This window comes from Photinus pyralis, unplaced genomic scaffold (genome assembly GCF_008802855.1).
Source record: "Photinus pyralis isolate 1611_PpyrPB1 unplaced genomic scaffold, Ppyr1.3 Ppyr1.4_LG1, whole genome shotgun sequence".
Lineage (NCBI taxonomy): Eukaryota > Metazoa > Arthropoda > Insecta > Coleoptera > Lampyridae > Photinus > Photinus pyralis.
In genome coordinates this window covers 63665994-63681219 of record NW_022170249.1, presented here as the reverse complement: position 1 = coordinate 63681219, position 15226 = coordinate 63665994, and the positions used below count along the sequence as shown (strand labels likewise).

The following is a 15226-nucleotide window of genomic DNA, read 5'->3' as shown; positions in this document are numbered from 1 at the left end:
CCTAACAAAAATGCCAACCCTCTCAATGGGTGCGGCTAAAGCCCGTGCATTCTTACTTCTAACAATTGTGAACAAAAAAAAAAACAGGGCGGGCGAGGCAAGGAAGGACGTTTCCTAACAAAAATGCCAGACCCTCTCAATGGGTGTGCGAGCCTAAGCCTGTGCATTTTTTACCTAACATTTTGAAACAAAAAAACAGGGCGGGCGAGCACGGAGGACGTTTCTACTAACAAAAATGCAGACCCTCTCAATGTGGGTGGAGCCTAAGCCCGTGCTTTTTCTTTCCTAACAATTTGAAAAAAAACAGGCGCGGCGAGGTCATAGGAGGACGTTTTCCCTACAAATGCAGACGCCTCTCACATGGGTGCGAGCTAAGCCGTGCATTTTTTCTATACAATTTTGAAAAAACAGGGGCGGGCGAGGCAAGGAAAGGACGTTTTCCCTAAACAAAAATTGCAGACCCTTCAATGGTGCGAGCCTCAGCCCCGTTGCAATTTTTACCCGTAACAATTTTGAAAAAAACAGGGCGGGGCGAGTGCAAGGAGGACGTTTCCTAAACAAAAATGGCAGACTTCTCAATGGGTGCGAGTCTAAAGCCGTGCATTTTTCCTAACAAATTTTGAAAAAAAAACAGGGCGGGGCGAGTGCAAGGGGACGTTCCCTAACAACAATCAGACGCCTCTCAATGGGTGCGAGCCTAAGCCGGTGCAATTTATTCCTAAACAATTTGAAAAAAAACAGGCGGTGCGATGGCCAAGGAGGACGTTTCCTAACAAAAATGCAGCCCTCTACATGTGGTGCGAGCCTAAGCCGTGCATTTTTACCTAACAATTTTTGAAAAAAAACAGGGCGGGCGAGTCAAGGAGGACGTTTTCCCTAAAAAAATGCAGACCCTCATCAATAGGGTGCGAAGCCTTAAGCCCGTGCTTTTTTCCTAATTTTGAAAAAAAAACAGGGTCGGGCGAGGCAGGCGAGTCAAGGAGGACGTTTCTCTAACAAAAATGCAGACCCTCTCAATGGGTGCGAGCCTAAGCCCGTGCATTTTTTCCTAACAATTTTGAAAAAAAAACAGGGCGGGCGAGGCAAGGAGGACGTTTCCCTAACAAAAATGCAGACCCTCTCAATGGGTGCGAGCCTAAGCCCGTGCATTTTTACCTAACAATTTTGAAAAAAACAGGGCGGGCGAGTCAAGGAGGACGTTTCCCTAACAAAAATGCAGACCCTCTCAATGGGTGCGAGCCTAAGCCCGTGCATTTTTTCCTAAAAATTTTGAAAAAAAAACAGGGCGGGCGAGGCAAGGAGGACGTTTCCCTAACAAAAATGCAGACCCTCTCAATGGGTGCAAGCCTAAGCCCGTGCATTTTTTCCTAAGCCCCTTGCATTTTTACCTAAGTTAGTTGAACCGTTGAGTGATTATATTTATCAATCAACGGTTGAACGATGTGTGACTAGGCTTAATAAAATTAATCAGTGGAATACTAAGCACATATACTGTAATGAATAATGATCATGAACTTGCCGTCTGCATCATGCACAATCGACATTTAAACTGTATATTTTTAAATTTCGTTGCGTCATCAATTTTATAAATAGTATTATTTTGCAAGACACAATAAGAATGGGTCCATCTAGGACACATACAGCATTCAACCATTGTTTGTTCTGCAAACCGTGGAGCTTTCTCCCTGGAACAATGAATGCAAATATTAATCATATCGTTGGAATTAATTAATAAATATCTTTTAATGGTGTCTCTGTAAGTGGTTACAGAAAACGGCGGTGTGTTATTTTCAATAATACAGGTAGCTATGTATATACATATAGGACCGCAATTACAACCGTCCGTTTGTAAAACATGTTCAAGAACGTCACATGTCCAATTACTCGTTGAGATGTCGTTCGCCTTTAAAATTTTGTCAAACTTGCGCCAATATGTTCTAGTCTTTTCCAATTCTCTATTTTTAAGGGGATCATGTAATAAAATTTTTTATGGACAAGATCTGCGTAAATTAAACACCAGTGGTTCTGATTTTCGTGGACTACATACAAAAATTTTTCTATAGTTGGTTCAATTTTTGGAAAAGTTTCTCTAGTGAATATATCTATTTGTGTTGAAACATACTTGATGTTTGTCATTTTTCCTATAATCAAATCCAAGCAAATATCAATAACTTGATTAGTTATCCATTTGTTGGAATCTAAGGAGGCAAAATCAAGGGAGTCTATTTCAGTTAAAATACAATTAGTTTTTCCCGTGTAGATACCAACAATATAGCGAAAATCCCTATGTATGTAATAATTTATATTGTCAACTAAATGGTTTTCTAAAATTGGTAGCTGCAAAGTAGCTTCATTGCGAAACCCTGATAATTCCCAGTTCGAAAATATATCAAGATCTACTGTTTGACGCATGTCTGAATACGTTTCTTTACCAGGAGATATATTTTGTTCAAAAACATTCTCGCTGTCCTTTTTTTGAGGACTATCAGTATTTTTCGCATTTTGTGAATTAAATTCGAAATAGAATTCTGAAGGTGGGAGGTTTTCTAAGTAAATGCTTGATTCATCACACTCGATTAATGAATCTGTTTTATTGGGTATTAGTGTACTAGATAAAAAATTTTTATGTAAGTCGATCACTTGCGGAGCCACAGAAAATTTACTGATATACTTGTTTATGTCTTCAGTTCGTTTACCCCATTCCTCTTCCTTGGTTGTAATTGACGATTGATCTCCCGAAACTTTTATTCCACCCTTGCTTATATGTTTACTTGATTTTGTAACTAAACGGGTAGATTTGATTTTATTTGATGTAGTAACCTTTGATTTTTTGCCTTTTCTAGTCGCTTTAAGTGGCACCTTTTCATGAATTAATCTCGGTGTAATTAATTCAGACATTCTACGTATATATCTGGCAGCTAAATTTCGCATTTTTCCTAAAAATATGTCCTTTTTTACTATTCTGAACCAACTTTCAACTACACCGTTATTATCACGAATGTACCCTAATTTCTTTATGATCAAGCCAGATATAATAGGATAATATGTTAACACGGATTCCAAAAGATATTTCATAAAATTGCTATTATAAAATATATTGTTTTCTCCTGTTTCATCTATATTTAAACCTAAGTTTTCTAAACTTTGCCATAAGGAGTAAAAATGTTTATAAAATGGGGAACATTGTTTTATTGTTTCGCCGTCGCGTATTGCTAACTCGGGTTTCCAGACATATTTGAGTTCTTGAAAAATGTATTGTCTTTGTGTTTTACGCTCAAAGGAGTTAATGTAAATAAACGATTGGTCAAAATGTACGCATTTAGTCTTTAATCCAAAAATCACATAAAGATGTTTAAATAACTCAAACATATCTTTCAAGCTAGTACTGTTAATAATAATACTAAATGTTTTTTTGAACACCTCTCTTACTACAAATAATTTTGAAAATTTCTTACTGTTTGTTATACACAAATGATAAAAATGCGATGAACAAACATGAATTTTTACCAAAATATTTTCAAAGTATGCCGAAGATTTGATGGTTGAGTACCAGCACTCGATTAAATACTGTTTTAAGTCAATTTTATTAAAAGTTAGAAGAGCGGACTGTATTAAAGCCAAACTGAAATCGGTCTCAATTTTACCAATTATGTGTCTCTTTGATTTTCGTAGCTGGAAATATGTGTTACCAAAAACGGTGATCATATCTAGATGAAACGAATTCAAAAAATAGGCAAGTGCCGGAATATTTTGGGATGAAGAAATAAACTCGCAAATTGGAATGGGCGAGGTGGCGTTTTGGCTTTTCATGATTATCGCGTAATATAAGATTTTTTTCTTAATCCATTTGGGTCTACCAATCAAAGTTCCCGTAGCATCTAAGTATAAAGAAACGGGTTTTCTGTTTTTTATGACAAAGGCACGCAAATGTTTCAATTGGTTTTCGGTTACAAGTCTCACGAAAAATGGATCGTAACTTATGGTTTGAATGTAACCAGGGATTTTTTTGCCTGGAAATATTTTTTTAAGATAGGTTTGGAGTTTCTGAAGATGAAGAAAGGGGTCCTTATCAAGATCATATTTTTTATGCTGTTCGCTTGAAATTTTTCTCAATATAACGCTGTCAGGTGCATAATTTAAATTTCCAGCTAGCAAAACTTTATTATCACAAGCGTCAAGTTTTTTCAATTTTAAAATGCCGGGTGTCGTATATAAGAGTTCCCTACCTAACTTAGCTCTGTGAGAACCTTTAATAAATCGTCGATGCGCTTCATCAAAATGTTGAATTATCCCTACTTTAACAATGTTGATTTCCTTATCATTTGGCAAAGCTAAATTTTCTGTGCAAAAGAAAGTGAATTTTGCACATTTAGAATGCTTGCATTCTGCCTTAGCAAGGAAAGTAATTTTTCCGGGACGTTTCGGTTTATTTATTCTATGAAATTTAAATTTTAAGACACATAGGGGAAATATTTTTTCAAAGTATTTGTTCATGTGATCTGTCCAGCCACTTTTCATTACATTATTTTTTAAATCATACATTTTATTCCACGTTGTATTTCTTATAATAACACAATTTTTCATGGTGGCCTTAGATTCGTTCAACGGTAAAATTGTTTTAGATACATCATGATTTTTAGCTAACGATGGGATAGATTGATTGAACGCGGAAAGTGTACCGGCTTGATGCAGTGGTATAGCATCTTTATCTTTATGAAGACTTGATTCTCTCAACTGCGATTCGTAGATAATTCCTACATCGACGTCGGGTTTTTTCCATGAAGACTCGGGAGAATGGATGGAAACAGAAACTACATTAATCTGGTCAAAGGGTACATCACCGCTAAAGTTGTCTAAAATATCTGCACTAAACTTTTCGTCTAGGAGACCAAGAGATTGGTTCGAAGTGACGGGAAATATATCAGATTGATTATGAAATTATTCACCGAAGTTCTTACAACTAGATGCAATTACATAACGGGAACGTACAAGATCCCGAATATTATTCATGTTTCCATCCCATAACTTTTTAACATTTTTAGCGCACGTTTAACATTTTTCTTTATATATTCTTTGTCCTTGTTTGAGTTTGGGGCTAAAATTTGTACGTCTTGAAGTTTATCTAAGAATTTCTTACAATCAGGGCTCCTAATTTTAAAATTAATATCCTCCACAGACCTAAAAGCATAAACTATACAATCTATTAAAACGTTAATATTAAATTGATCCTTTTCAAAAGGCATTTTAAAAACGTAAAAATAAATTTACCTACTTACTCTGTATTACACCTTATATTTGGAAAAGTTGATCGAAAGGTACTTACAGCTTACAAAACTCACTCCACCAATAATAGGAAGGTACAATGTTACACCGCGAAGGGTAAATTGATTCTGAACAATTATGGCAAAACTAATAATTTAGAAAGTTGCACAAGTAGCAAAAACCTGTTGCCAAATAGACAATATGTCGACCTGTTCATGAAACATAAAATCCTGTGTTGGAATTACCATACTACAACACTAGAGATTTCTTGAAAATACTTATTGTTACAATACTTTTTTAAATAGGTACTTACCTAATAATAATTTTTTTGATAAAAGAGTCTTGTAAGTTGAGATTCGTAAGAATTGCACACCTTTTTAGACAGTACAATTTAAGAATTAGTATCGTAAGTGGGTTAGTAAAAAATATACCGGGTGAATATACCAAAAGCGAACATAGGCAATTAACATGGGAAAAAGTTTTTTTGCAGATTATTGCTCCCCATGTTAAGGGTTTATATTGACACCAATTGAAATAAGATTTTTTTTTCTCATCTAATAAGATGCGAATACTTCTTCTGCATGGAAAACAAATCTTGTATATTTTGTTATTCTTTAATTATTTATTAGGTACTTTTCCTTAGTGAAATACATTTTACAAAAAAAAATTAGTGACAGTTGTTATAAATTAATATTTATTGAGGTATTTTTTTAACTGAACATAAGAATATTAAGTAAGTACATTGTATGCAAAACTGTACGTTCATTTAAAAAAAAAACACATTGTATATAGATTTCATTAGATTCTTTTGCACCCAATTGACTACGGATTTCACTTTTTATCGGTACCATATATTAATAAATGACGTTTGTCGCATATGGAATTCTACACCTACATCCAGAAACTAAAATCAATTGAAAATATCTATTGTGTATTAAAAGCGCAAAATGATGTATTGTCGATTGAAAGAGACAGTCTTGAAATCGACAATCAATTTGCGCTTGAATTACACACAAGATTTTTTCTACAATCGAGCAGTTCACATATTTCCAAAAATTTACATCTTTCACTCAAATTAAAGATGACATCTTAGATCATCTTAGATGTATGTCATTTACTCGTTGTCATTGGATACTCTGAGCAATGCATATTTGATTTATAGTTAATAATTGGAAGAGCGAGCGTTTTTTTATTTTGTCCCTTATAAGCGACAAAGTGACATTCCTCGAAAAAGATGACGTTTGCGTTGTCAAATACGAGCGCAAATGCCTACTTTGGGTATCGACTGTAGAAAAAATTATATAATCGAAAACGGGAATGAGAGCGCCCCGCGCCATCCCGCCAATTTCCGCTTTTACGTTTCGATACACAACACAAGAACGTCCCGTTCTTTTTAATTTTAGCTCCACTTTGCGCCGTCTATTCCTTTTCTTTAGGTTCTACCCTTCTATCCGGAGATGAAGTCACAGTCACATCGCTGCGAAAACTAGATCTTCCCATGATTACGTATAACTGAAAAACCTTGTCAAAAATACTTCGAGTCGGCACTACGCATAATACATTATAGATGCACCGAATACAGGAAATTCGTTTGAAGGTTGAATCGCAATAGATATCAAATCTAAATACAAAAGTAACAACCCAGACAATCATAATTATACATTATACAAAATAAAAAGATTGTTATTTAATGAATGTTAATACTTTGTATATGAACTTGTCGCAAAACAATTTATGTAGGTATAAACTTTTTTGTGCAACTTCTAATTATACGAAATATTATACAGACCTACAGGAGTAATTGCTAGGGCATCTTTTATTAAATTTCTCAGGAGTGGTTCCTACCACTTTCGAGTAAAAAATAGCCTACGACATCGACAATTGGAGGGACGGGCGGGTATAAGAAAGATGTATAAGCACCATGACTATATACGACATTTTTTTTAATCATTTGAGACCGATAACTATTTTGAAAAAATGAATGCAGGAATGGACACAATATTCAATATTACTCATTCCATTTTCTTAAAATGTATAAATTCGGAAAATAGGTGGGTAATGACATTCATTATCTAGTAAAATAATATTGTAGAATTAAGTAATCAATGAATTGGTAATTGCATTCTTCTGTAATGACATTTGCATTACACAGGAAATGGGTTATTGATTACTCGAGTTTATTTAATCAATGGAGATACCAAAACGAGTATTACCATCAATTATAGAAGTGTTTCATTAATTATATCGACATTCTAACCATAAGATTCATTTGAAAATCTAGACAGATTAATGTGAGATTTCATAACTTTGACTAAGTATATTGTCCTTGATGAAATATCCAATACACATACGCCCCTGCAAAGACTGGTGATGTCAAAAAGTAGTTTTTGAGGTATAAAAATGTATTGCCAAAAAGACGGCATCATTTCGCCACTAATTTGTATCTAGATGCATATATGTAATAATTTTTTTATTATACTTCATTGAAATCACCTTATTTACACCTGTATTAGAAATAATGGTATCTGGCCTTTTCCAGACTAGCGCACGGAAACACTTTTCCCGGCCCCTTTGATTCTTTCCGTGCGCTGAATATAAATACCCAAAATATTGCTTTAAAATACAAATTTACAGGGAAGAAAACTAATTTTCAGAAATTCTATATGCGTCGTAATGTTTCATATGTAAGTATTTTGCGTTTTAATTCGTAGATGTTTGAATATTTAGATAAACTTCTTTGAGAATTTGTGACATTTTTTGACGTTTCGTCAACCTTATCTGAAATAAACTAATTAAACAAATCGCCATTCAAATGATTTGAGAGTAACCAATAAAACGCATTTTCTATAACTGTCACAAAATAAAAACGTTAGCGAGTTTGTTGTTTTTTGTTATCGATTTAAAAGAAGTATAATAAAAAATATCGTTCATTACACGTCCAGCACTTGCAACGTTAAAGGCACTCCGCTTTGCGTCGTGCCCTTAAACTCGTTGCGCGTGCTTTAAAGACTTGATTATACACTTGTATCTTAATATACTAATTTCATGTCATTGTACGTCGGAGGCTTAACAATAAAATTGAATAAAAATACTAGGGTGGTGTGTTTATTCAATATTTTGATGGACCTTCCCTCTGCGTCTGTATACATAAATCGGCAAACATCAGTTTTATCTATGCCGAAGCTGAAGCACAGTATATTATTCATTTGGACTTTGAGGCACTCGTATCCAGTCAAGTATGAAGTCGATTCTAAACAAATGCGTTTAAAAAATGTTTTGATGATTGGGTTGTCCGTTGGCGTATTAAGTGCATTATTTTGAAAGGGCCTTGTTTGAAGGCGATACAATAAATTTGAACGAATAATACATTTTTTATATACAGTTTTTTGTAATAAAACCTGACACCATATTTGTAGGTTGTACGCAGAAAAATTAGGTCTTTCGAACAACTTAATAAAAATTTTAGGTTGCTATTTGAAAAAAAAGTTCGATGCTGTTGCGGCGCTCCACAATTTTTTTTATCAAAAATCCAGCTCGTTATTTTTCGTTTCAGTATGCATATACCCAAAATTTGAACAAAATCCGTCGAGCCGTTACCTCGGTAAATTGCCAACGTACGCATATACATACAGACGGAAAAAATTTGATTCTTTAAAAGTTGCTTAAAATGATATAAACTAAAACGTCGACATTTGATGAAATTTTAACGTGTCCAAAAAACGATGATCCCTCGCTCGCGCTAGAAAGCTAATAAATCTCATGTTGAACCTGTAAACTGTAATTAAGATCTATACAACTATACTTCAATGACTATACTATCTGCCTGCTCATATTTGCAAAGTAGGTGTACTGCTTATCTCGACATTTCAATTAAATAAAGGCCCGTCATTAATTACATATTTCCTGTGCAAGTTAATTTTATGATAATGACTATCCTTTGAAAGCGAGTATTATGTCTTTCTTATCTTTGACTAATTGACTAATTACCTACCATAAAACAAACATTCCATTGCGAGTTATATATCAACTCTTTCCTTAAAAAGCTATGCTAGCGTATAAAAAGTTTTAATGTTTACTTGAAAACTTTCTCAATAAACAAAAGGTAGGTAGGTACCACTACTACGCAGAGCAGTGAAGTACATAAAAAATGAGTGAGAATAATTTGTGAATTGTGAATTTGTGCCCTATTTTTCAAAAGACATAAAACTAATTTTGTCGATCGTTTTATCGCATTTCCAAAAATAAAAAAATGCCAATAGTCAAAACAGTTAAACCTTGTGTAGCAAATTATACACTTTTGCAGTTTTGTTTTGCATCTAATTTCTGAATTTGATTTTTGCATGGGAAAAAGTCAAACTAGCTCTGCTCTTACACCCAACCACAAATCGTCAATGTAGGTAATAAACAGACTAAGTGTTCGCGGCACATTTAGGTTTTTGGTGTAATTTGATTATCGTATCATGTGGCATTGAAAAAATTGCATTCTTGGTGCAGGCCTAGAGACCACTTCGAACAAAATATGGAAATAGAACTATATGAGGATCTAGTAGGTTGTAGGTATATGACCGTTGAATGAACAATATTCGGACGGGCAGCACAATAATGCTTTTTTTCATTGGAAATGCCCCAAAAGGAACTACATATGTAGATAAATATCATGTACGTATACTTACCTATACTAAAATGTGCAAAATGGAAATAGGTAGTAGGTACTATCATTTTGCGACATATCGCAGTAACTATTGAAACAAAGTGTGTAGGTAGTTGGAAGAAATAGCACACTTGGACACAATTCATCAAATGCCATGGTCGATACTTAAAAAAGTAAAGATTCTAGAGGATGTTGGGGTTCATTTAGGTATCTAAAAATGTATTTTAACATTTCCCATGCAGAAAAAGGTCCAAATGGTGTCCATCAAGGCACAATGTATTACAAATGCCATTCATTACGCTACCTTTTCTGCACTTATTTATTTATTTATTATCCCTCTCTTGTACTGATAGTGAAGCGGGGCTAAAGTGAGCGAAACCAAAAACCCCCCTTTACAGCAATTACCTAACAAGATTTTTCCTGTATACGTTGTAGTAATTCGTAATGGGAACATATGTGGGATATTTGTTCAACATCATTTTCCCCATTCTTTTTGCCGTCAAGAGATGCTGTTCCAAATGATTGACAAACATTTAATACCAAAAACAATAAAATAAGAGAAAATTACAGGTATAATGACAGGATGTGTAGGTGCCATATCTCAGTAAATAATAGGGAATTGTGTTTTTAATGTCACTAGTGCAGTAAGCTCTCATTTAATGTTTAGGGTGGTGATTGAATGCAAATAATAGCTAAATACAAAATATTACTGAAAATTGAAACGGACAGTATATTTGAAAAAGGTGGATCGGTAAAGTGGTCAACCCAATCAGCGTTCCCAAATTCCCATTGACGAATGACGTATCATTCACTAAATGGCTCATTAATTTGGCCAATCCGGTACCAATTAAGTTATTATTTCGTATAATTATAAATAGAAGACAAAGCACGTTTGTAAATCAGTAATCAATTTTAGCTCGTGCCTGACGTTACTTGTGTGTATTAATTTTGTGCGTGAACTGAATTTTTTTACAATGTTGGTGATTGGAGATGTAAGTACTTAAACGCTCTTACATGCTTATTCGTATTCATTTTCTTTTTTATGTGTGTTTGTGAATGCGTGTAGGTAATTTTTACTTTTTATTCCAAAGAATATAAAGAGTCAGGTCGGTTAATGGAAAACGGAAAATACGGCGTCTTCGTTTTATTTTGTTGAAATATTGTTGTAATTTAATACAACGAACAGTACTTACTGTAACCAGGAATTAAATAATGGCGTTCCTTGTCTCCTTCCGGTGGACGCTACGAGTTTTTACTCGTAGGGTGGACGCAATAAACCAAAGAGCTGTAGAAATAACGCAAATTGCATTTTTAAATAAAAGCGGTATCTTCTCATCATCATTTTTTTCACTTTGATATTGGTTAATATTTCACAAATACAAATCGAAATAAAATATCTCGATTTCCTTTATGAAAGTTGGAATATCAAATGCATGATGTTTGAAATTCGATTTATTTATAGGTATAAATACATACCGAGTGAGTTTAAAGTATTTGACACTTCAATTAATTGAGAGACGGCTGGCACGATTTTTATAAACTGATTTTTGAGGGGGTTTATACTACAGCCGTTCTTACGGCAATATTTACATTGTTCCGTTTCTCTGTAAATATAATGAACTTTGTTATTTCAAAAAATTTTTTTTAAATTTGGCATTAGTTTTACTTTTATTTGAGGTGCCTATATACAAGGTTTCATTCAAATATCTCAATAAATAAAAAAATTGTGCAGTTATGAACGCTGGCTTGCGCATGTTCAAGTTTTTTTAATTCGTCTGCATAGTTGCTTGAGGTTTAAGGAATATTTATTAACACAAAAAACCGGAAATTCATATGTTCTTTGTAACAAGAATGATAAAAGAACCTTACTTTTTGGAGGTTTTTGGACTGTACCTTTTTGACCCGTTAGTCTACGTAGCTGAAAAACAATACCGACCTTTCTTATATGCTTAAGAACATGCGTACCAATGTTCAAAGTGATCCGACGGTTCTAAACAAAGTTATCATGCACACGGATAGGCAGACAGACCAACAGACAATACGAAATTATAAATTAAAAATTATATATCTCGAGGATCGTTAATAAACAGCAAAGGTGTAAAATTATGGTACATGAACAAATTGACTTAGCCCTTAAGATAAAGATCTAGCAGCGACCGGGCGGACGGACGTCTAGTAACACAACGTGGAGTATTTAGGAGAGAACAAATCATAAAAAATCTAATTAGAATTATTACTTTAAGGGGTTTGTGTCCAAGTATAACAATGGAATTCGGAATAAACAAAAATAAATACGGTTATATCGTTATTACCTCTACGGTGGTAATGATTATACAAGGTGTTAATTAATTGAGTGCCGATAATACAGGCTGTCAATCCTCGGGTGATTTTAAGGAGGAACTAAACTTAATAAATAAAATGGTCAGTTCAAACCCCGTTCGAACGTCACTGGTGAAAATTTAAAAAAATATTTTACGTCAAAAAATGCTCCTTATTGATGAAAAGGTGTATACAAAATTTCATAAAAATATGTAAGAGTGATTTTTCTTAAAATTTTAACACCCCGTAGCTCAAAAACTAACAGGTTTAGGCCGTTTAGGGCATCTGCTGATATAAGTTTTCTCCTTAAAATCACCCGAGGATGCACACCCTGTATTATCGGCACTCAATTAATTGACACCCTGTATAAGATAGTTTTCATGCCTAGAGTTTGAGGAATTATTTATAGGGGTTTAACTGCGCATAAAGAGACGAATTGGGGAGTAGCCGAGGGCGTACAATGATCATTTCTTTTCTGACAGTTATGGTAATCTTATACTTATTTCAATCAATGTTACTTAATTAATTTATATACAGGTCGGTTTATTGCGGAAACTATAGCGAGGATATCAAAGATGATTAAGACAATCTTCTTCATATAGAGGGGCCCATTTAATGATCGTATTCACATTTTCACATAACTGTCCCTTAACAGTCAAGTGTAGGGCTACTTATTTTTTTAACTAGAAACCTACTTTGTATTGAATATTCTTATTCTATACATCGGAAAATAATAAATGTTTTTACCTAGACTTAACATTTTTCCAAACACTCTTCTAAAAGCGCTATTTTTGGATCGAGCTAGGAAGCTGTTCTGTCAAGAATTTGGCCCATTTTTTTCATTTTAATGGTCTTTCATACATCTACAATTAGGTGTCATCACTAAACAACCAGAGAGAAATAAATTGGGTGAGAAGGGAATTTAGATAAGCGGCATGACCTCGGGTTGTCCCTGCGGGATCAATAGGCTGTTACACTTACGCGTGCCATGCAGGTCAACTGTGCAAAGTTTGAACCGCATCGGTCCAAGGTCGGTCCAAGCGTTTGCCAGTTATCGGGTCCACAGGCGGACAATCAGACATTATTGACTCCCTTATAAAACTTGCATCTCTTTGCCATGTCGCTTAATAAATTAATTTAGGATTTATTTGGATTTCAATGAATGTAAACTCAAAGAACAATTTGGTGAAAATTGCAATTTTTGTCAATTTTATTTTAGTCAATTGTAAGTTGTAAACGGTAGTAAAGTTCGAATACGTAGATACCTAGTTATGACATCGATATTTTTGGTTTATTTTTTTCAGCAAAATTAAATTAACATTATTTACTCCCACATCAATTTCGAATGCTTATTTATTTTTTTTCATTTGATCTCTAAATTAATAACATTGTACATTTTTTTTACTTTGGACATTTTGGTCTCACAAGCAATTGGTAAAAGTCAGCAAATATTTCAGATTAATATATCCGGAAATAGCTACATAAAAATTACTATCGCCAATCGAAGAAAAATATTCCTCGATTACTACTCGTAAATTGAAAGAGTACACAGTAGGTCACTTTTCCCAAACTATGGGCGATTCGCCATTGTCTAAGACATGAATAAGAAAAATGGAAAAAAAACACATGCTTCCCAGGGAAATAATTTTAATAAAAGACCCTGAAGGTGTAGGTATTTAAGTAATAAAAAATACATTTAAATTATGTTTCTTATATTAACAGTTTTCTGTTTTTCATTTATCTTGGTAACAATACTTTATAATAGCTTCCCAGCTCGAGCTAGGTGGCTATTGCGATCACCAGTTTTTGGACATGTTAATATTTCATCAAATGTCGAAGTTTTAGACCATTTTAAGCAACTTTTAAAGAATAACATATTTTCCGTCTGTATGTATGTATGTACGTCCGTACGTTGGCAATTATCCGAGGTAATGGCTCGACCGATTGTGTTCATATTTTAGTATAGAACAGGGCTGTGCAACTTCAAGTGGCCTGAGGACCACTTTAAAAAAAATACCACTTGGAGGACCACATTATAACATCTTTGTATGAAACTCTTATCAGTGATATTCTAGCGGCCGGAAAAAAATATTTTTCTTCAAACGTCATATAATATTGACATTACGTAGCCCAGCACTCTGAGTTAAAGTTTGACTTTTTAGAACAATCGAACAAGCGGCAGTGAAGTATTTTAGTGCCTAGGCATTAAAACGCTTCAGTGCCAGTGTCACATTGTTTTGCTTTGACAATTTGATGTTATTTACATTAGGTTCTTCGTTCACCTAGCAAGTGCGTTGATCTTTCCTTCTAATTTTAACAGAAATAAAAATATAGTCGATCAAAGAAGCTATTTATTTATTTAAATAATTGTTAATGTTGAAAGTGCAGTTAGTCATATTACCATTATTGAAATTAAACCCTGAGCTCGTTCCTGCAGCATCCAAGTTTTGAAGAATCAAGTTTTGTTTAGCTCATCTTATTTCTAATGAATGAATGAAGTTTTTCAAAAACTGGATTGGTTTCTACTTCAAATGGAGGAGTAATTGAAGTCATTCCATCTGATAAACCTGGATTTTCTAAAGTTGTCGAATAGTATATTATATACCGCGGGACTGAAGTAGCACTTTTAATCCCGAAGGTAAAGTTTATGGCCCGACCGCAGGGAGGGCCATAATTTACCTGAGGGATTAAGACTACTACTTCAGTCGCAAGGTATATACGATATTTTTCGTACTTCCGAAACTGAAACACTTAATATGTATGGAGTTAGAGAAAACGTTCTTTCAAAAAATCGCTGCTTAACAAGTTACCATAGGAACGTTGCATTGGTACGACAAACCCTATCCTATGCTATGGTAACAAAAATAATTTGGAAACTGTCATTGCTAGTGTCATAATTTTGGACGTGGGTGACAAAGGTGTACTTCATTTTGATAAAAGAACAGCCGAAGTAGATGAAGAATTGATACCACCGAAATCCAAAAAACTATAACT

At 34.1% G+C, this 15226-nt stretch overlaps 1 protein-coding gene across 1 annotated transcript; it reads right to left on the bottom strand.

Annotated features, from left to right (window-relative positions):
• Window positions 1–1438: 1438 nt before the first annotated feature.
• Window positions 1439–5010, bottom strand: LOC116165862. The gene is made up of 3 exons (XM_031480584.1): window positions 4947–5010; window positions 3989–4880; window positions 1439–3082 (listed from the first exon to the last, which is right to left on the bottom strand). The coding sequence occupies exons 1-3, from the start codon at window positions 5008–5010 to the stop codon at window positions 1906–1908; spliced, it is 2133 nt and encodes a 710-aa protein (XP_031336444.1). The 3' UTR covers window positions 1439–1905.
• Window positions 5011–15226: the final 10216 nt, after the last annotated feature.

Coding starts and splice junctions, on each gene's coding strand:
- LOC116165862 (XM_031480584.1), bottom strand. CDS start 5,010: ATGAATAATATTCGGGATCTTGTACGTTCCCGTTATGTAATTGCATCT. Junction 4,881..4,946: donor ATCTAGTTGTAAGAACTTCG/GTGAATAATTTC, acceptor TTGGTCTCCTAG/ACGAAAAGTTTAGTGCAGAT. Junction 3,083..3,988: donor AAAAAAATCCCTGGTTACAT/TCAAACCATAAG, acceptor ATTTTATAATAG/CAATTTTATGAAATATCTTT.